This window comes from Nesoenas mayeri, assembly GCF_963082525.1.
Source record: "Nesoenas mayeri genome assembly, chromosome: 1".
Classification (NCBI taxonomy): domain Eukaryota; kingdom Metazoa; phylum Chordata; class Aves; order Columbiformes; family Columbidae; genus Nesoenas; species Nesoenas mayeri.
The window spans coordinates 79,792,350-79,816,166 of NC_137541.1; the positions used below are offsets into that span (position 1 = coordinate 79,792,350).

Below are 23,817 nucleotides of genomic sequence, written 5' to 3' on the forward strand. Positions count from 1 at the left end.
TCAATAAACAACCAATTGGTCAATAAATAATTAAGTGAATAGAACTATGATGTTTCTCATTCATTTGCTTGACTGCATTGCAACCTATTGTAGCTTTCTTCTTTTGGTTAATTTTGTTTGTCCTCTCTTCAGGTATTAAGTACTCCACAACAGAGAGTATGACTTCTTATAAGTTTGTTACAGGTTTACACACTCAGAGACACTACTGAAAAATAAACAATATGTATATCACAGTTGTTGAGTCTAGTTCTTGGCAATACGTCACACTATGCAGGACTTCTAGTTTCCCCTTCACAGCTGGTCTCACAACCTGGGTTCTCCTTAAGTTATGAAACAGATTTCCTTTGATATGTAACCTCAACACCCTTTTTGCTTTTTCTGTTCTTCCATCCCTGCATGATGCCAATGATTGACAGCCACCCATTTTATAACTCCTGTCTAAGTAGCTGTAGATTGTTAGGACTCCCTTGAGACTTCAAGACAGGTTTTGTAAAAACTGAATTTTCAGCTGGATGAGCATAGATTACAAATTGCTTTCAAAGAGCAACTTACAGTCTTTGATTCTTTTCATAGAGACAGCCAGTAGGGAGCTATTTGTCTATCTGCATCTTTCAGCTAAATCAGATTCAAACAGAAAACTAAGCGCTGCTGAGGCATCCTGTGGATTTGTGAAATTCTCATGAGATTTTAGCGTCTACCAGTGGTGACTTGATTGTAAACGAGAAATAGATGTGTATTTCATTTCTAGTAGTTTTATTATCCTAATTTTATTGCAGTGTATCAAATAATGCTATGCTGGAAGATATTTCTCAGGTAAATGGAACTGTAGAATTGACTACATCTTCTGGCACATGAGGATCTCTTGAGAGAACAGAATGGCCTTTCATGAGCCATCTTTAAAGTTAGAGGCTTATGACACATCAGATATTTCCATAATTTCCTTCACATTTTTAAGTTCTGTTGCATTTTTAAAAAAGAAAGACTCTGGTCCCATGAAATGCATGTTATTACATCTGGTAGAAACAAGGAAGGCTGAGGTAGCAAACCTACTGGAATGAAGATACCAACTGAAAACAAAAAAACCTCCCAAGTAATAAAGGATATCATGTCACTGACAGGTGCAACTGGGCCCGGAGAGAAGGTACAAAAGAATTATTTAAAAGAAAAGATAGGTAAGATTTGGATAGCAGTTTAAGTATTTTCAAAGTAATTACATGAGAAGAGAGAAGAATCTTAAAGAATAATAATTAAGAAATTCCATTAGTTTTAGCACACAGATAAAATTAGCAGGGCTATTTGCTTTCTGTTGCTGATTTTCTTCATTCCTCTGAGGGCTTCTAAAGAAAATACTGTGTGAGTGTGTGAAAATGGCAAGGACTAAAGAAAGTACAGAAAGATAACAAATGCCATCAGTAAAATGGACAATGGATTTTCAAAATTTTCAGCTGAAAAAAAGTAACATATTCACTCCTCATTGTGATAAGACATGCGAACCATCCCTATTCCCCCACACTTTAAAACTCATGGTCAGATACACCTGGCTGATTGATCAACAGATGGATTTGTAGAACTTACTCTCAGAAAATACACTTTAAGTAATGCTTACGTATTTCTTCTACAAGAAATTCTGACTAAAACAATGAGTATTAATAATAAGTTTAAGATGTCATGGAGACCTTATGGTAAAACGTATAAGTATCCTTGGAGAGAACATGATAGGAAGAAATAAGAAAAAGCAGTTTTCCATTTGAAGCCTGTATGACCTAGGAGGTTCTTCTCCCCTCAGAGACAAACTTTGTTGTCTGTTACATTAAAACAAAAGAACAAAACATCGGAAAGTTGATTATTTACAGGATTAGCCTCCTGATTAGATTACACACATGTACAGAAATTATGTCATATCCTACATAGTTGTCCACTGTTAGTTGTTTGTTGTAGTACCTTCATATTTATTACCAAGAAAGCTAAAAATGGTTAAAAGCAGAGGAAAAACAAAATAAAAGAAGTAATTAATCATGTTATGATGCTTAGAATTAAGAGTTTTCTATTACTAACACTGCATGTATCTCCACATAAGTTACCAATAAATTTAATGCATGTTATTACAAAGCAATTTTAAACCTTTATCAGTAGTATGTTCTGCACATCAAAGTGTCAAATTAACTGTAGACTTGCTTTGCCCTTATTTCTTTGCTTAAGCCCATGTTTGCTTTCCACACTGATATACAACTACAGCCTTTTAAACCAAGCAAGATGCAAACAGGCAAGATATGTTCTAGCTGTATCTATTTGATAAATATTCTGTTGGGCATTCTACTGTAGACTCTCATGGAACAGTCCACATTCTTCTTTTATTAAACCAACGGCTATCTGATTCGACACTTCTAAAATTAATTTGGCATTCAAAGGTGTAATAACAAACTCTGGCTTCAAGCTATCACATTTTATTATAAATATTGGTTAGAGAGTGAGTTTCTCATATATTGGTATATATCCTAACCTTTGAAATTCAGTAGCTACTCTGCTACGTAATGTGCTAATCAACAATAATAATGTGGGAATCAAAGGCTGAGGGATACTCTAACCAAAAGGGCACCCACCTTCTCTAATCAGGGAGAGGTGGGAGGAGTCATAACTTCCCCTACTTTTCCTGCTCCATACAGGGGATTAAGTAAGTAGCATAAAATCCCTCTGAAACCTTAATGTCTGATCTCAAAATCCTCTGAATCGGAACATGGTTTTAAGGGAATGTCTCTTTGTGCACTCGCCCTCACAGTGACAGAATTTAACAGAAAGTTTCTAGGAAAAATTGTTAAGCCTACCAGTGAGGTTATGTCTTTATCTCCCCTCTCTATTGATAAAAATTCTCTCTTCAGAATGTTTGCAGCCATGCACAATACTGGAAAATGGCACACCTTCTTTGGTGGCTGTTTTCTGATTCTAGCTCAATTTCCTGCTTTCTAGCCATGATACCTCACAGGTCTGCAACTGTACTCTGGATGTGCCAGAAAAACAAGGTTGGAGCAAATATTCTGCTATTTGGGTTAATGAATATGTTTTGGCTTTCATGTTCATGAATTAGTATAGCAATATAACATGAAAAAAAGTTTTAAAGTGCAGTTGTTCTGTACATATACAAAACATGGTTAGTGTGCCATGCAAAGGAGATACAGTTATAGAAAGCTCTAATTCCACTAACGCTTGGCTTTACCAGACTCAATAAATGAAGTCAATGGCAAAACGCACAGGGCACCAATAAGCAGTGCTGAGTGGGAGGAACCCGTTTTATGCCTTCTGCCTTAAGGAAAATTAGTGAAGGCTTATAATCACCCTTCCCTGAAATCAGAGGTAAAGCTGAGTGTAAAATCTTACTCTGCACTTCCCCCAGCTATCCTTTCCATCCCATCTTTATTGATTAAAGAATCATTAATTGTATTTTAAAATATTTTTTTTAAGTATTGGCTTCTGGGGGTTTAAGAATCAATGCGCTTGCTGCAAGGGTTGGATGCAAGTTTGCTCCCAAATTTGTCTGTGAAATGTAGCATGATTGTTTTTCCAATTTATGAAAGTTCTTCCTTTCCACTGCATAAATGAGTATGTTATCATTTGGCTGCCCTGAGATGCGTCTGCAAAGTGGAAGAGAGCTGGAGAGACATGCTCAAAGAACAAGAAACATCTATTAAATTGTATATTTAACCATGTAGTGAACAAAACAGTTTATAAGTTTCAGAAAGTTGCAAAGAGCATTCTAACTCAGATGCATTATAATGGAGCTTGATCTCATGGGCCATGATACCTCTTCCTAAGCTCTATGATACTGCCTTCTAACCCAGGCAATGAGGTAGTGCCTCCAGTGATTTTCATTTCTTTGTACTCGCAAAAGTGAGTTTGAGCTCAATCATCAGGACAGACACTGCTTTTTTGCTCTGAGAAGAAGGATAATTTAGAGTCCTCAGCCTAAGCCCTGCAAAAGTGACTAGTCATTTTGAGTCCCCTCTCTAAACTCTATAAAGAGTAAGTACATGCCTGCAAGAGGTTCTCTTTAAGACAATGAAAACCGAAGTTCCAGCAAAGGAAGCTCCAAAATTCCGAGTGATTGGAAACTCTTGGTCTCTTTTATAGTATTGCTAATAGTGTGGTAAATTGTCGTCCATAGAAATGATACAACACAGAACTGAACTGTGGACCTCCTTGTTATAGGATGTTCTGAAAGCTGAATGCTTATGTCAAATCGATTTTTATTTGGAAAAAATCATAGAAGAAAAATGAAAGTGGGCTATTAAACTACAAAAAAAAAAAAAATCTGTCTCAAGAAGCCTCTGAGCTGCAGATTACTGGAAGCTGAAAGAGTAGCACAGTGTCACGTTTGGCCCATTCTCATTGTCTTCCCTAGGTATCTACTGTTTGTCACCACTGGAGACAGGTTGCACTAGACTGATTTTTGGTCCAGGTTAGTGCAGCTGCTCCCACATTCTTGCACTATGTTAACAATACATGTAGACAAAGATCAGCCCTAATTTATTTTACTTACCTATGATATAATAGCGATGGTAACACAAGTCCTTAAAACGGACATGAATATATAAAGAGCATTTGTTTTATATTCTGCTCACGTTTTAAATGAGCATGGATCTTTCAGCTGTGTCTCAGTAATCACAAGAAATCAGAGAGCTGTTTTGTGGATGACAGAAGTGAGGAACTGAGTTGATGAATTGTCAGCGCCAAACACAATACAGGATAGGGTTGAACAAGCCTTCAAAAACAGTTCAGTCTACAATCCAAAGTTAGTGAAGGTAACGGTGAAGAGAAGTTGGACCCTATCCAGTGTTACTTTACTTTTCAAAATGACTGAGAACTAAGAAAAGGAGAACCAAGTGAAGAAACCTCAGGGATCCATTTATATGGAAAGTACTCCTCTCCTTCAAGCCCCTCTCTCAATTTGCATATACGTCTCTCAACAGTTAAAACATGTAAACCTAGGCATCTCTGAAACTAGACATCATTAAGGAAAGGTAATCCCTCTGTTTCTGAAGGTTTGCTTCCCAGTTGTTCCTGCACCTGCAAAATATTGTGGATATGTGATGGACAGGTGTTTTTTTTTTTTTAAAAAAAGGATTTATACTGTGATCCAGAACTACTTTCTGTAGTATTAGCATGAAGCAAAACAACAACAACAAAAAAAAACAAACCACAAACAAAACAACAACAAACCAAACCAACCAACCAACCAACCCCAAACCAAAACAATAAACCACACAGATTGATATTATCTTTTGTGAGAAATAAACTAAAGGGACAAGCCAGCTAAGAACCTGATCAGAAGAACTTGTTCTTTGGCACCACTGCAGGTGCCAGCCACTCCCAATGGTGGCACCAAGAGAGATAAAGTGATGACACCTTCTCCTCTTTCCATGCCAGCAATCTTTGATGTAGCCAGAATGAACAGTGTGTACACTGCATCCACTACACACTGAGAAGCTCTGTGACAGGCTGAGTCATAATAAATATCCTGGGAAGCACCTGCCAGGACTGATATTCTGCACCACACCCTGATGCAGAGCTGCATCTTCAAAGAACAATCAAGCTCTTCATTTGCAGAAATGCCACCCATACACAGAAACAAAATTTGACAAAAGGTCTGATCTGAAAGTCTGGCATCCTCTGAAAAGCCATCTCAAATTCTCTCGCTACTCTGGGGTATGGAAGACCGCACACTCCCCATATACTCCTTTCTACATTGTTATTTTATAAATTAGAAAATTATTCTAATAATTTAATAATTATAATTAAGGGAATGATAATATGCTTCAGAACCTGATCTTTCAGGATCTTTTCTTTCATAATTCCCACGAAATGTAAAAAAAAAGACATATATGCAAACATGTGAAACTGCTAATAACTCAAATATAAATGTGAGACACAGGTATTCTTAGGAAATCATATTCAGAAGGAAATAAAAGCCAAGAGTCAGTTTTATATTATTAAATAATCAGTTTTAACATGGAGGTAAGTGTATGCAGTCTTTCCTCAAGCAAAGCTTTAGATGAAGTATTTTTTTCTAATGGCACAACATGGAACTGAGATTGCAAAGCTGGTGTAGCTTGTGCTTACCCACACAAGCAAGGGCTTGATAAACCACATGCGCTCAACCATTTCATCCTCACGTTTGATGTTTTTACAGTTCGATCACTTAATGCAAAATACCTCCCAAGCTTTTGGAGGAAGTGTAACTGCTGACACAGATTCTGTCCTTTGACATCTGCTATTAAATCACAGGTAAGCTATCTCTAACATCAAGAAAGCCTTCCAACAAACAACTAGCTCGCCGTCTAAGAAGTGGGGGTGGAACATGACGCATTCCAGCAGAATTTATTGACGGTGTGGAGAACTGACTTCAAAGTTTCATCCTATCTACTTCAGAAAGATAGGCTACAGGTGGGACTGTACATGTTTACATAGTATCATAATCGGAAAACATATTTCAGTCTTCCTTATCTCCCGTTATTCACTCTATGTCTGTACAGCAGTTTGAAGATATGGAGTGATATGTATGTGCTAAGTATTTGACTGATCAACTGCTGCCAGAAACTGACTGAATCTACTACAGAGAATGAAATCCTCTTTTCATTATCCTGAGGAATAGAAAACCTTCCCAGGCACTAAGGTAGGGTTGACATGTTCAGCTCAAGGTTACCCCAGTCCACAAAAAGGGCTGCAAAGCTGACCCTGGTAACTACAGGCCTGTCAGCCTGACCTCGGTGTCTGGCAGGGTTATGGAGCAGATCATCCTGAATGGAATCACACAGCACCTTCAGGATGGACAAGGGATCAGACCCAGCCAGCATGGGTTTAAGAGGGGCAGGTCCTGTCTGACCAACCTGATCTCCTTTTATGATCAGGTGACTCACCTGGTGGATGAGGGGAAAGCCGTGGATGTGGTCTATCTGGACTTCAGCAAGGCCTTTGACACTGTCTCCCATAATATACTCCTGCAAAAGCTGGTAGCCCGTGGCTTGGACAAGTGCACTCTACGCTGGGTTAAGAACTGGCTGGAGGGCCGGGCCCAGAGAGTGCTGGTGAATGGGGCTGCATCCAGCTGGCGGCCAGTCACTAGTGGTGTTCCCCACGGGTCAGTGTTGGGTCCAGTCCTGTTTAACATCTTTATTGACGATTTAGATGAGGGGATTGAGACCATCATCAGCAAATTTGCTGATGACACCAAGTTGGGAGGGAGTGTCAACCTGCTGGAAGGCAGGAGGGCTCTGCAGAGGGATCTGGATAGACTGGAAAAGTGGGCTGATTCCAATGGGATGAAGTTCAATAAGGCCAAGTGCCGGGTGCTGCACTTCGGTCACAACAACCCCCTGCAGCGCTACAGGCTGGGCGCAGAGTGGCTGGAGAGCAGTCAGGCAGAAAAGGACCTGGGGGTACTAATTGACAGGAAGCTCAACATGAGCCAACAGTGTGCCCAGGTGGCCAAGAAGGCCAATGGAATCCTGTCCTGTATCAAAAATAGCGTGGTCAGCAGGACAAGGGAAGTGATCCTTCCCCTGTACTCTGCATTGGTGAGGCCACACCTGGAGTACTGTGTTCAGTTCTGGGCCCCTCAGTTCAGGAAAGACATTGAAGTGCTGGAGCGGGTCCAGGAAGAGCAACAAGACTGGTGAAGGGTCTTGAGCACAATACGTATGGGGAGAGGCTGAGGGAGCTGGGGTTGTTTAGTCTAGAGAAGAGGAGGCTCAGAGGTGACCTCATCACTCTATAACTACCTGAAGGGAAGTTATAGACGGGTGGGGATTGGTCTCTTCTCCCAGGCAGTCAGCAATAGGACAAGGGGGCATGGGCTTAAACTCTGCCAGGGGAAATTTAGGCTGGATATTAGGAAGAAATTCTTTACAGAGAGAGTGGTCAGGCATTGGAACAGCCTGCCCAGGGAGGTGGTGGACTCACCGTCCCTGGAGGTTTTTAAAGTGAGGTTGGACATGGCACTTAGTGCCATGATCTAGTACACAGACTAGAGTTGGACCAAGGGTTGGACTCGATGATCTCTGAGGTCTTTTCCAACCCAGTCGATTCTGTGATTCTGTGATTCTGTGATCACATGAGTTGCAAGTGGATCTTCACTTTGACCAAGGAACAGAATTGAAAGCACAGTGAACAAAAGCATGACAGTGTGCTGAGCAAACTGAAGTGCTGAATTAATCAGTACATGATCATCCTGTTTGTTGTTATTTTCCTACTTGGTTAATTTTTCCTCACCTGAAAGTCAGAAGCCCAAGTACCTCCAGAGGGCTGGAAAATCTCCATGTCTTCAAGACAGCATACATTTCTGATACAGTCGTTCGATCCCAACTGGGGGCACTGCCCAGTACCAGAGGAAGTGAACAATTTTGATTATTGCAGTAGTAACGATAAAACCATAAGATTCTTCTTTGTTGCTCTGAGAGCCTGAAAAAGATTAGAAATTCAGTTTGAAATTAAAACCACCTGGAGCTTTGTGTAGCAACAAACTTTATTGTACAGAGGGGCCAAGTCATACAGTACACCACTTTTCGGCTAAGTGTGTGTTTTCCTGAGGGTAGGATATCATTTTCGGCAGACCAGCTTTTATAAGAAAAGTGATACTTATACTCTGGATCTGTCAGCCCTGGGTCATATAAAAATGAGGTGTCAAAAGACACACATATATGGTTATTTCACTTCTCAAGCGCTCTCATTTTTCTTCTCCACTGTCCCTGTCGTTGGTGTTGGTTTTACTGCTTTTTTTTTTTTCCTCTGACAGAGACAAAGAAGGTACAGTTATCACTGGATAAATTATTGTTACATCCATCTGCTACACATCATCTCTAACTGACCACTGTAACAACTAGACACACACAGCTTTCATTCTTGACCTTGCTTTGACTGTTTAATGCAGGTGTGTCTATTTTTAGTGTATTTGCATTTAAAATGGGGCTTAGGTACATCCATACACATACACAAAAACATAAGCAGGTGCATGCACACACATGCACACAAAGTGTGATTATCCCCCACACTGGTGTGAGTTTGGAAAAGGGAAGGAAACGTCCCAGCAACATCTATGTCTGTTCACAAGGCCTAGAATGCTGTGCTTCACTGCACTGACAAAAAAAAAAAAAGGTTGCAATACCGAATTCCTCATATTAGATATTAGATATCAATCGATATATTGATAAAACGGTCAGTCATCGCACCATATTTCACCACAGTGAGGAATGCCTCAGAATAATTTTTGCTATATATCCTCTGATTTGTCAATAATTCTGATGTCTGCCTCATGCATATTAAATCCTGATGCCATCAGAAAACAGAAATAGAAATTTCCCATGAGAGATAAGTTCAGACAATCTCCTTAGTTTCATATCAGAGCCTTCAAAAGCAAGCTTTGAGAGTGTAAAGTGATCTCCACTTCACACAAATCAGTACTGAAACCATGAGGAACATCAGGTTTCTTGGTCATACTTGACCAGATTGGTGATCTGTCTACATAATAACGTAATGTAGCTGTGACTTTAAATGGACCTACATATTTCAGAGCAAGGTTTGAGAAACCCTGTAGAAGGCAGTAAATAAATAGCTCACTTCCAGTCAAGCGTTTCCTTATCCATATGTCCAAGAAGGGCTCAAAATCAAGTGTTTACATTCCTGCCAAGGTCTTTTTCCTTCTATTTGCAATATTTTAGGACATTTTTTGCCCAAAAAACCCCCTATCTTAGCCCTGCTCTATCTGTAAAGATTACGGCTTTCACAACTCATAGCAATGAGTTCCTATGGCTCTGTATGCACTGGAGAACTTTTTTTGCGATTTTGAATTGCCAAGCATTTAGAAACAGTGGCGGTACAAAGATGGGCATGCTTTTTTACTGTAACAGAAGTGAATGTTTATTTCTTTCTTTTAGGAGAATAGCTCATAAATGTATGCAGAAAATTAATCTCTTAAACAAATACTGTCAAGACTTTCAGTAATCATTTCAAGAAAAGTATCATTTTGGTAGCCACCTTCAGAATTCACAGCATGTCTCTTGTGACAATAGATAAATGTCTCTGTGTTTGTGTGAAGAAGTCACACACTGAAAAAGAGATAAAATTAGTCCTAGAACTTCATTGCCTGTCTTGTTTTCTTATGCATTTGGATGGTATTCTGCAGAACAGTGTCACTAAAGGACCTTTTTCATATGTTGACTAAACAGAGATTTAAGCTTTCAAACAGCATCCTCCAAACTAGATGATCTGTTGTTCAGATTAAAGCAGCTCAAGCCTCTACTGAGCTTACAAAGGGAGATAAGAAATCATTCTTTGTATCAGGTTTTCTAAGTAACAGATTTCTCCTTCTGACTTTACTCCAGAGGCAGTGCCATTTTCTCTTTCCATGTTTTAAAGATTGTAGATGAAATTAAATGTTGGGTTTCGTGGGGTTTTTTTAGGTTTTGACTTCAAGGTTCTTAGTAGTAACAAAAGTTTACATATATGTGTAATAGAACATTTAAGATAGACGGTTAAAGTATTTTGCATACATAGAGCATTCAGAAGATTGTTCTGCTAATAAGGACATTCCTTTGACTTATTGATAAAAATGCAGTTTACATTTTTTTAGATAGTGTTGAATCTAAATTTCCCTCCTTATAACAGCTACATCAAAATATATAGCCTTCTACTCAACACAAATAAAAAATAAAGTATCTTAAAATCTAAATAATTCAGTAGTTCTCAGTTTAGAAGTTTTCCTTAATCCCTTTAGCTAAATGAAGCTGTTAAAGCTTTGTTAACTGGTCTTAATTTTGTTGAACAGGAAAAAGCAGCAAATCTAGCAAATGTAAATTTCTGTCACCTGGCACTGATTCTTACTTTAAAGTTTCTCTCTTGTGGACAGACTAGCAAAGTGTGCAATATCAGTGCACTTTTTCAGACCTGTTCCACTGTTCACCCAACCGGAAGTAGCCTTTCTAATTATAATTCGCAGCAATGGCACTGTCGTGACAACTGGTAGGCAAACTAGATTCTTACCGGTGGCAAAAAAAGGAAAAGAAAAAGGGAAGCACAAAGAGAGGAAAAAGTAAGAAAAAGGAAAATGATGAATGAAGGAAAGAAAGATGGCAGAAACGAGACTGTAATCTTCCTGGCTTCAAACCAGTCTCTGATTCTTACACTTGGAGCCACTGCGCACGAGCAGGCTCCATCATATTTGAAGAGCAGCTATTATCTCAGTTGTCTAGTTTTCTGGGGTCTGTATTTCAAACACAGTAATCCTAAAAGGAATCAAAGGCTCACATCTGAAATGTTCTCAGAAGTCAGCCAAAGTGGCTGGCAACAACTAATGAATTCTCTTGGTTCTCCTCTATTGTCTGGTTTGGTGGTAACGCTGAAGATCACAAAGGGCTGTGAGGAGCACAAGAGCCATATGGTGAAGTTAATTTCCTGCAGTCTCATTGATCCCCTCACTAATCAACATCTAAGAGATGCTGGCCATGGGGACCAGTGATGTGAGCCAGCTACGAGAGAGATGGGAGTCCAAGTGTCAGCTGCTGGGAAGATCTTATGTCTGGACCAACTACTGGGGAAACCCATATCCGTGTATCAGGAAGAGGTCCAAGCACCAGCAACTGGAGTGTAGTTGTAAACTTTTTGGGTTCACATGTCTGGGTGTCAGTAGCTGGGGAGAGCAGGGAGATCTGGGACCAGATACAGGATTGAATGAACCCAAATACTGGAGCAATTAATATTCTGATACTATATATAAAATATATATGAATGTATGTATATGTATTCCACCAAGCGGGCTTTGATCATGATCAGGCAGAGAGGAGCAACAGAATCAGGCTATCTGTGCAGACCATTTTGTGGCAGCGCTACATGTATTTGTGTGCAGGTAAGGTACTGCTTTCTGCCTGCACTGATTTGTTGATATTGCTATCAGGAATATGTGGTCCACCTCTCCACTGGATTCAACAGCCTATAACAAGGACAACCATGCAGTTGTCTGGTTTTAACCATTGTTTCCTCTTTTTCTGTCACAGGGTTAAGAACATCTGTACATTCACATATTCCTCTGCTTTCAGCAGAATGACCAGAAAGACCCAGACAGCCTTGGAAAGTTTTCTTTTGTCTTCTAACCACAGACAATCATTTATTTCAAAATCATATTTGAGGCTTGTAAGCCTGAAGCATCATCATACAGATATATCGTCACTGAAAAGCTACCTAGATTCCTCTCTTTTTCTTGACATACAAATAAAAGGGAAAGATCTTCAGATATCACAGTAATACTGTTTTTGGATACCAATATGTTGTTAAATGTTTTTTTAATAAAGCTCTGTCACAACCAAGGAAAGGTAGAAAGAATGCCTCTGATACAGATACAACAAATATTACAGGCTGACAGATTCCTTTCGGTCAACAAGTACTTAAAAATGAAATTCTTTCATTCACACACCAAATATACTACCCTTAACCTTGATGATTCATTTGGTAGATCAGCTTGGACCACAAGATAGGATAAATTAAACCAACCAGTTATGGAAAAAACAGGTACCATTCTCTTTCCTCCAAGAATCTGTTATTGAACTTATCAAAGCCTTAACTCCAGCCTGCTGACTTTCACTGGTCTCTTTCGTTCATATTCCCACAGAATCCAAAATTATTGTATAATTTGGATGTCATAAGTCCTTGTCTTGCGTGCTCTTTGTAATATCTATTTATGAACCCGTTCTCTATGAATTTGTGTATAGCTTTCATGAATCTGATGATATTGTCTAACTCCACAGCTTTGTGACAGCAGATTTTAAAAGTTTACCACTGACTATCTTTGGAAGTACTTTCTTCTATTTCTTGACAATTTATCTACTTGTTTCATTTAATGTTCCTTGTTTGAATATTGTGGTATTCAATGATGCGTTCACCTTGTTCAGCACCATCATGATTTTATAAAAAATAATCATACATACACACACATCCTCTATTGTTCTGCTCTCCAAACTAAGAAGTCCCAGCCTTTTTAGCTTCTCTTGGTAAGCAGCTGCTTAATCCCTTTAATCATGTTATTTGCCCTTCTCTGTCCATTTTCCAACTATGCAGCATACTCAAAATACAGCATGTCGAGGTTTTAGATAGCAGTGAAATAGTACATGCTGGCTGCTTCTCTACATCCTTCCTGACAATGTCCAATATTTTGTTGGCATTTTTGGCTGCTGCTGCACATTGTACTCATGAGCTCAAGGAAATATCAGCAATAATGTCAAGATGTGTTTCCTCTGTTGTAACTTCCAGTTCTGAGTTCAGTGTCATACAAAGATGCTTAAATAATTTTTCCTTAAACATATCCCCTTAAAATTATCCACACTGAAGCTCATCTGCCATGTTTATGCCCAGTTTTCTAAGATCCTTCTGGATCTCCCCTCCATGGCACAGTGTTTGACAATCTGGCAGAGATCAGTGCCACCTGCAAACCTGGAGATTTCTTCACCCACTTTCTTCTCCATGTCATCGATGAAGATGCTTTATAAAACTGGTCCCAACTTTGGGCACTGAAAGGCCCTACTGCTGATTCTTCCATTCTGAAAAGCCACCATTAAACATCCAATCTTTGCCTTTAACTACTTTTCCTCTAAACCCATGGCAACTTCATTTCTTTAACAATCTGATGTGGAATCTCAGCAAAGTTTTATGAACATCCACCAAAGCCCCAAGAGCCAGGCACCTACTAACAACCTAGGACAGCATCAGGTTGGTGAGAGAGCATTTCTATTCAAAGAAGCCACACTGTCTCTTTCCTGACAAATTACTCTGTACCTAGTTAAATGCTTAATGATCTTATGCCTTCTTACAGAACCCACCATTTTACCATGAATGCATTTTACCTCAGAGGCATTGACTTGTAGTTCCCCAAATCACTTCTGGAGCAACTTTTGCAGGTGGAAATTTTTCTGGCAACTTGCTAGTGCCCTGGCACATTGGCTATTCAAAATAAAATACTGATCTCTCATTCATACTTCAAAATAAAATATGAACCAAATCACGAATCCTATAGTTAATAAAAATAATTTTACATATCATACTGTCTTTTAAAAAGTTGAAGGAAACATCGAATACACCAGCAATTTTGCCTTGTCTTTTTTTTAAAGAAATTGTTAAAAAAAAAAAAAAAATCAAAGAAAAGTCCTCTTAACAGATACATCATATCACACTGAGAGGGCTGAACTGGCTCTAACTTATTTAGTTACTGTACAACTAGTGAACCTTTTGGCCTTTGATAGAGGCTTAATTCACATAATTAACTGTGATTGGTATAATAGCTCTCTGTAAGAACCTGCATTCCCAATTCCACTCTATATTTAAAATTATTTTATATAGTACATAATCGTAATTGATATTGTAACATAAATATAGCCGAGCATACTAATCTTCCCCAGTGCATTCCCCAATACAGTGTGTTCTGTTTCACTTCCTCTTTATCCACTTTCTGTGAAAGGTAAACTTTTCATGTTTTTTTCATTGCTTATAACTTGACACAGATTTTTTTAATGATTAGATGCCATTTAACTACTACAGATAAGGTCTGAATGTATTCTTATGAAAGGAAGCTGATTTTAATACAACCCAGGGGGTTTCCTACTAATGCTGATGTAGACTTATTGAGTCATCTGAAAAATCTTACGCTCTGAATCAAAAATTATTTTCTCACCTCAAAGACACAAAAAGGTATAGTAATAGAAAGGGGAAAACAATCCTTTCCTAGATTAGTAAAATACACTGCCACCTCTAGGTGCTTATTTAGGCTTTGCTGTGATTTATTCTCTCTTCTAGTAGTGTTACTTCTCAAATCAATCAAGCTAGGCTCCTTCAGAGGAAAAATTTGTTATTAAAGAATTTAATTGTGATCGACAGGATAAGTACAGCAAGCCAGGCTGGGTACAACTTACAGCAAGAGAGAATGTGTCTGTGAAAGTCTTGTAATGTGCTTCAGGCAGTCTTTAGTTGGCTCTTCAAGATGATCTCTTCTTTCTTCAGGTTCAGGTTTAATGAACTCCAAATTAGTTTCTGGAAAGTCAATCTTTATTAAAAAAAACAAAAGACAGAAGTCCTTTTAGCAATATGTAGTCTCAGAACTGTCAATGAATGAATGAGTAGAGGAGAAAGAAGAGAGGAGAATTCTTCAAGGATGTTCACTGTATGTAATACACTACTTAAACACGATGGTGATAAACTCAGCCCACAAAAATCAGTTGGAGCTTTGTTACTGCCTTTACTGGGAAAATTTCATCCACTCTATTTCAGTTTTATTAGAACTGCATGAACTCAAAGCTGAAATAATTTTTTTCCCATTTTCCTCCTTTCCTAATTTTTAATAAGGTGGTTCTTAAATGGAAAGCTTCCATTAATGTAGATCTTTTTTTGTTTGTTTATTTATTTTCTGAAAAAAATAGGGATAATTCTGATGTGTGGTTTACCAATGTAAGAGATGTAAATCAGATTCCTTATTTCACTTCTGGATGTTCAAATCCATATCTATGATACAGCATCTAACAATTTTTCATTCTTAACACTTCTATATGGGTGTCAGAAACTCAGAATAATGTTTTTAAGATAGAGAAAAAGAAAACATTCAACCAAAATTACAAAACTTGAGGTGCTTGATAATCTGAGTACAGACTTCGCTGATAATTCAGGTTGTTCTTCAAAATTCATCTCAATTTGCACATTCTGATTTGGTTTATTAATGCACACCAAACTCTCTTATCTATATCTATTTATATAATATATATATTTGATATGCATCACCCTTCTACAGATTAACAAACATATTCCCTACAAAATGTGTGTTGCGAGTCACGTCAGAAAAGCTATCTTTATGACATTTCCAGCATGTGCACAAATCTTGATAGTGTCACATGCATGGGAATAACTGAAAACGAGGTGAGGGGGAAATGAGACATCCTCCTCTTCCATCTCTTTCAGCAGAGAGAGATTATAAATTAGTAGCCATTTACTGCCTCAACTTCCCTTTATTATTAATAGGAGGAGCTATTTTAAGCCTTTGAATTTGACTGGACTCCTCAGACTAGAAATTCTCCATTTGTCTGTCTATTAAAAATAGGGCATTTTTAGGCCAGCCTCATTTTTCTGTATTATCTGTTTTTACATGTTGTTTACTATTAGTCATTCAGCTTTTTAATACAGAAAACAATTGACTTTGATCTTGAAGTGTCCAGTTGCTAATTTAATCTGGAAAGATGACAAAACTGCCATGCAGACCTAATGCATTTTCAATACCAGGAACACCATTCTGCCCAGAATGAGTGGGTGCTCAGCATGCAGTCAGTCATCGAGTGAGAGCTGTACTGAAGCCTATTGACAATTTGCTTGTAGCTGCTTCCTTCACAAATCCTTTATGCCTACTCAGTCTAATTGCAAGCTGTATGTTACATTTACAATGGCATGCGGTTCAATAGTTCTCAGAACAAAAGTTCAGATTTGAAAAGGCAGCTGTAAGTCAGGTACCAAGTCATTAACTTGTGTAAAAGGTATTTTTGGAATCAAAATTATAACAATAAAAATTACCCTACAAAAACCTTCTCTAGCCCTCAGACGTAGTATTTGATATGGAAAGTATAATACATATTTGCCACTGTGCAGAACTATAGATTTCCATCCATTAAGATTAACATGTTCTCTTCAAGCAGCTAGAATGGAAATAGGATTTTTAATTTGTGGGGTCTTGATGAGCTGTGGGAACAATTCTTTCTCTTGCAATTCACGGGAAAATAACCCTTTCCTTTTCTTTCTTGCTTTCTTACCTGCAATGTTACTGAGGTTGGTGTATCAGTGCTGCAGATACCTGGAGTGATCATTGTTGTTGTAAGCGTGCTGTGCAGCGTCATGTTAAGCAGCACAGTTCCATGAATGAGCCGCCTGCAATACACACAGACAGAAATACTGCATCAGTACTGGAGACGAGGTCAACAGGGTTTCTTGAAATTACATCAAAGAACATGGAACTGGGTAGCTTAAAAGACAAGCAGAAGGACAACAAGCCTTTTATCTTTATGTGGCTAGTACAAACCTGGCCTAGATCAGTAGAGGTTGTACACTGATGGCCTCACCGCTGTAGGGGTATCTGTGCCATTGCAGGGAACATGACACAAATAAGGCTGCCAAAACAGTCCAGGTCAGCTCTGCTCTTATTTTGTGACAAAGGTTGCTATTAAGCTAGATGTAAATCACGAGATTTAATTTTGAGGACAAATACATTAGAGGTCATGAAGTGTCAACACACTATGTAAGGTGGAAGGCAGCACACGTCTATCCCACAAAAAGAAGCAGACTATGGCAACCTACTGCAATCCTTGCTGATATTTGGTGTAGATGGCAGGGAGGCACGAGTATGATAACAGTCTCCAAAAAGCTGAAAGGAGTCTGAGTGGGATAGTTTATACTGCATGTGCTATGTGTGGTTTTTGGACAGATGAAAGATTATGGTCTGAAGTACCAGTCTTAGCAGTACATGTACAAGAAAGTCTTATCAGAAACAGGTATGTATGTGCTCTGCAGATAAGAAAAGTGGCATGATTTGGCAGGTCAACACAATTAGTCTAGAGAACTTGAATAAAATCAGAAAGTTCAGGCACAGATTCTAATTGTAACCAATCCACTCGAATTAAGAATACAGTACTGGAACAAAGGAAGATACAGTATATTGGACTAACCCTTTCATTTATCCACATCTTAATGGTTAATGAGGTCAGAAATTTGATTATGCTCAACATCTCTTCTTTCACTGACAAATAATTTTTATTATGAACATTCTAACCACTGCTCAGTCAATACAACTGAGGGAAGGTGCTAGATTCTCTTCTGCCTGTTGCAACAGAGACAGCCAGCCAGGCAGATGAGTTTTGAGTACACAGCTTTTACCTGAGATGAGGAGAGAGAATCCAGATGGACATTTTGATCCAAGCACGAGTTTGCAACATTGCTGTAAAAAAGTACCTTTAAAACTGCAAACTGGAATAAATTGTTGCTAAGTTACCTAAAGAAGAAATGAGAACCTTCCAGAAAGTATTTTTTATAGTCAACACACAGTGTAAACCTTATTCAGAGCTAATTTTTCTTTTTCACTTCTCAAGCTATTAATGTTGTTAGTACAAACATTTTATTTTATTGTGAGAACACAGCTCAGGAGGATTGAAGACAAAACCACTGTCTGAAGTTTCTTTTACAACTGTAGGTGTATTTGCATGGGAATGGAGGCAGAAAATGGAGCTATGTGCAAGATAGCACTTGGGGGAAAGCAGTTGTGTGAGATGAAGTCTGTCACATTTAGGCCACTGATGTGAATGTGGACATGATCAATGGTGGTTCAAAATTGTTTTTCCCGTGATGTGTACTCAGATGACCTTTAATAAATGAGTCGTGTCTCTTCAACCACTTGTTTGTGGACAGTGGTTTACATCATAATTTGAACTAATTGGCACTTTTGTTAGAAGGGAGAGGAGTAGCTGAGAACTGAATGAAAATAAAGACTGAACTATCTTTTTGAGCTCTTAGTACTGCTTTCATACCGTTCTCTAACACGACAGAGGGCTTTATAAAAAAATCCACGCAGTGGATTTTTTTCCTGCGAAATTTGGAAGTCTGTACAGGCAAATTAAAGAAGTAGCACAGACCTCAGAGGCACTGAAGATGTGTTTAACTGAGACATTTCCAGAGTTGATTATTTCAACCCATTTTCACCCATTGCACAAGTAGCTAAAGACTATCCAGAAAGATGAGGAAGAATCAGAATGTGGGCTTCTCAGAGTCTTCAACTGGAGAAACAGCAAGGAAAGCAGTGTATCTTTGCTGGAGTGAGAAGATTTCACATGTTAAAGCAGCTGACAGCACCGTGAGTAAAACCAGACATTAAACCACTTTGACAGTATGGAGATGATACCTCCTACAAAAAAAAAAAAGTGCCTTAGTTGTAAAAACTAGACACATTTATGCTTTGTATATAGAGTAGCCTAATTTATACAAATAAGAAGGTAACATGCATCTTCTATCAGTAAGTCACTCTGTGGAATAAGGTTAGTCTGTAAACACAGGAGGCATTTCTAAAAAGATGTGAAGAGGCATTGACAACTATGAAATATGGTTTATATTTCTGAGACACAGCTTTCCCTAGCAATCTTTGGGCCGCTCTATGTACTGCGCAGATAACATTCTTCAAGACCATGTCTGCTTATGGGCACACAAATGGAACAAGAGGAGCCATGTGGGTGAACAAAATGGTAAAAAGTTGCATGATTATTTTTAAAAAAAGGAAAAGAATCAGGAGCGTGTGCAGGATCCATTCAGACAATGAAGGAGAAAGTATCATGAGCATGATAACCATAACCTTTCCTGAATGGACAGAGACCTCCCTCTGTTACCTGATTCTAATGGAGAGCTCAGCCAGGTCACTCTCAATTCTGCTGCCAGTTTTTTGAACTGTAAGGCGAGGATACTGATACTGACTGTTGCAAAGACTGTACAATAATCACAGCCATGGACAATGGCTTCCATGTAGCAACCTCTGTATCAAGCACATCAGAAGGTGAATACGCAAGTGCTGCTCTGTGCCTGCTGCCATTTATTTGTATAGATGCTCATGCAAAACCAGGGCAGACTGAGACCTCTGGAATTACAGATTCCCAGCTCTCATTTATCAACAGAGCCAAAAGAAACTTCCCATCTTATCACAGCGTAAGAGGACACTGCTGCTCAAAGACCACTCATGTTACCCTAAATTAACAAAATCAACCTTGTGTCCTGAAGTCCTGTGGGAGACTTCCCTCACCAAACACAGCAGGAGGAAATTCGTGTTGCTTGCTCTGATTTGAAAACACCAGTTCAAATAAAATGCACTATTAGAACGAGTCAAATCAGAGCAATGGGCACTGTGGGGGACATTACAAGTCCCAGATTGCCCCAAATGACAGATTTCTGAATTGTTAATTAGCTCTGCATCACTAAACTATTCAGCTCAAGAGACAAACATGTTTTTCTGTTGTGAAGGAATGGAAAGTTGGCATATGGGCTTCCAAACACTTTTTGAACTGCCTCTTGTGTCTAATAAGTCTTCTTGATGCAGATGCACCATCAAGGGCCTTATTGGCATTGATTTAGGGCCACTATCTGAAGTCAACTATCTGATAAGGATGAGAAATGGGATGTGGATGGTCACTTACTGGACCAGTTGGCTGGCAGCAACAATCATTACTACTGTGTTCATTCCCAAAGGTATACTATATAACATTAGAGTTACTGTTTAGACTGGGTATACCAGAAAAATGAGGACAAAATACAGTGTAAAAACAATGTAATTATCCCCAAATTTGACATTATAACAAGTTCAGAGTTAAGGTTAAATTTAAAGGAAATCAAAAGCTGCTAAACTATAAAACCCCCACATTTTATGGCTCAAGCACTCTTAATTCTGCATTGCAATTATACTGTGAAATAACTACTTTATTATAACTACAAATACTACAGCATTCTAGAAAATTCAAATTAGAGATATGATTTTCAGCTGCAAAGTAATGCTAAATGTCCTACAGACATTTATAACAACCACATATTCCATCCCCACAGTTTCCAGTTTAAACGGCTTCCAGAAATCTGGAGGTACTGAATACAGCAAATACAAAATTATCAGATTATTTCAGACTTTTAAAACAAATTTGCAGTTATATTCCTGATTGTTTCCCAATTTTGCCCCAAAACATAAAATTAAATAATAAGTGTACAAGCAATAATTTTAAGGTAAACATCTACATCTGTACAGAAACATGCAAAGTTGATAAGCAATAATCCCAACATGCATTTGATAAAGAGTATAGTGGCTGCCCTGTATATTTATCAGCTACTCACATTATAAACTAGCACACTGCAAGACAACTGTCAGAATAGTGAGAGATATTACTGGAATTCAGAAAATAATACGAATTAAGCAGATTTTAAATTTACTAAACATCTGCTCACTGACAAGTCTTCAACAACAACAAAAAGAAAATGAAACAGGCCAAATTATTGAGAACATTTTTAGGTATTGTGTGGTTTCAACGTGGGCAATGTATGGAGAAGATATTGCAATAAGAAATGCTAAATAAAGAGTTATATGATTTATTTAAACAGTTGAGGTTTGCTTCTGCTTTTCTATATATTTATCATATACTCTGCTTAGTCAGTATTTTTAGGCACGAACTGAAGTGTTAAAATCTCAGGAAACAGCTACAGCCCTCTCATCTGGCAAGGGACATAAAGAATTAAACTATGAAGGAGGGCAGCTACCATACAATGACAATAACCATCTTAGAAGAGAAAATAGATATCAAATTTACAGAGAGGAGTAAATTTGGAGTCTTTTAAAATAAAGTGTTCATTTGCCCTAGGTCAAAGATCGAGATTCCGAAGTAACATCTGGGAATAACCCAAAACCAATTTGTTTGTCCTTTTATTTTTAACATAAGATACAAGCAGCTTGAAGAGAATTCGTGTGCTTTTGACTGGAAAAAGATACAATGGGACAGAAATGAGGAACTGTATTTTTTAAATGTTTGACATTTCTTTTCCTTTTCGAGTGTTTAACACAAAAGTATGGATTTTTTTTAACAAGAACCCAAATAGACAAAAAGAGACCACTCTGTCCTTATCTTTGCTGACTCTGAGAAGAATGGCTCAGTGACCAACTGGGACAAGGCTTTGAACAAGGATGTTTGATGACCCAGGCAAATACCTCAAGGCTACTGACTTCTTCAAAGAGTTTATTTTTGTCCTTTCCCCTAATAAATTAAATCCTAGATATGAGAATGTTAATCGTTTTTTAGAACTCAAATTCACCTGTGAGAAAAATTTTCTTTTAACAAAGTGGTATTTTCCAAGTCCAAAGTGTTTGTCAAAGATTTTGTGGTCACATTTCTTTAATCTCTTTATACATACTTACAGAGTTTGTCCATTTAGAGACCCTGGTACATAGCACCATAATGTTTGCAATAATACAAGATACAAGGTACTCTTGACACATTAGCATGATACTGCAGGTACACATCTTTCCTTGGTACATACTTTCAAGTTCAGAAGTACTCTATTGAAATAAATCTTGAAGTTCAGTTGCATTCCAGTAACGATGAGAGTGAAGTTGGGTTCATTATTCAGTTTATTAATGCTTCCTACAAAACTGATGAGTCAAATAAAAACAATTATGAACTTTTTTTTTTCCAGTGGAGCAGTAAATGGTCTCTCAAAGCCCTACTGTTGCTTCTCAATTACTTCAACTAACTTATAGCATTACCTATTAAGAATCACCTGACAGTTTTAATCCTGCTACTTTCTATGCAGGTAAACCTGAGAGCTAATTTACCAAAACATATTCATGATCTTCCAAAGAAAAGGAAAAGCAATCTCAGTGAATGTTCAGATATTTTCAAGTTTCTTATTTTACAAGGAATTTCAGGGCTATCCTTATTTTTAAATCCGTCTAACAACTGAAATAATGGTGAACGAATAATTCTGTGGAGTTGTGATTGGCTAAAAGAGCACAAAGCAGTTAAGTTTCTTTGTGTAATTACTATAATGGTAAATGGTACAGCTATTAGATTAGGAAGTGTTGAACATGCAGTTTCTGAATAATTTCTCCTCAACAACTCAACGTGTATTTCTCCTGTGAAGGGTCATTTCAGCAATGGTCTGTACAATTATGAAGCAGATGAAAGGAAAGTAACTATCCCCTTCACTGTACTGATTGTGTGTACCATGAGAGAATCAAGACATTTTTCAGTAAAATTTTTGAAAGTGCTTGGGTGACTTGGAGACCTACCTAATGAAAATAAACGTGCTTGCTCCAATGGCATACATTAAAAAATATAGATCACAGGGAGCTGAGGGCTTTCAGATCTTCAAAAAAAAATGATTCTTTGAGACTCAAATACTGAAAAATAAGAAAACCTCACAGGTCCTCAAGAACAGGATTCTCATGTATCCATTTACCTCCAAAGATACCCAAGTGTTTCCCAATTAAGTTATCATGCCTAATGCTCTGCTTCTGCATGTACTCAGCACATAGTGGCACCCTGAGGATGAGGACACCTTAATATTTCAGCTCAAATTAGATTCTCAACCAAGATATTCCCTCTATCTATTTCACCCTAAGCGCTAGGATGGCAGAAATTCTCAAAATAAACACAGAGCATGTTGTTTTTTTTAAAGACAATGGAAGAGTGAGTTGTGTGTTCTTCTTCAGACTAACTTAATGAAAAAAAAAGTAATTGAATAAAATGCTCAAGTAATCCTTGGAGCAGAGATTTGATTAATGTTTCTTTCCTTCCTTCAAGCTAAGTGTTCTAATCACTAAGTCACTGAAGAATGCTCTCTTTTTCTGAACAAAGTAATCCTGAATTTTCCTCTGAAAAGATGGAAAAAGCCTCTGGCCCAGTCCAACCTATTTTCTAGTGTATTAAGCCTCTCAGCTTAAAAGTTCAATGGAACCTAAGGTATTTCAAACATAGTAAATTAATACATGCAATCAGATTTTTAGGGTATGTTTGTTTTAAATGGTGGTGCAGAAATAGATTAATAAGTCTCAGGATGAGGAAAGACCTATAGCTTAGAGATGGATGCTAATGCAGAAACTTGTTGTACTTGAAAATAACCATCTATTGCCCAGAAGGCATGCAGGACTATGGAATCTAAATAAAAGTTAAGTATCATTGTAAAGGCTTGATCTAAACTCAGATGTCTCAGTACTACTAAAATAAATTTAGGGCACTGCAGAAAATTTACCCTAGA

At 38.0% G+C, this 23,817-nt stretch overlaps 1 protein-coding gene across 1 annotated transcript in view; it reads right to left on the reverse strand.

Moving 5' to 3' along the window:
* The window catches only part of PIK3C2G (phosphatidylinositol-4-phosphate 3-kinase catalytic subunit type 2 gamma), a gene marked incomplete at both ends in the record, with an annotated part of 210,870 nt that overhangs the window by 121,917 nt on the left and 65,136 nt on the right, over positions 1 to 23,817 (reverse strand). The window contains 3 exons of the mRNA XM_080345859.1: positions 8,260 to 8,448; positions 14,937 to 15,067; positions 16,812 to 16,926. Of these exons, the coding sequence (XP_080201985.1) occupies positions 8,260 to 8,448; positions 14,937 to 15,067; positions 16,812 to 16,926 (435 nt within the window). The remainder of the gene's footprint in view (positions 1 to 8,259; positions 8,449 to 14,936; positions 15,068 to 16,811; positions 16,927 to 23,817) is intronic.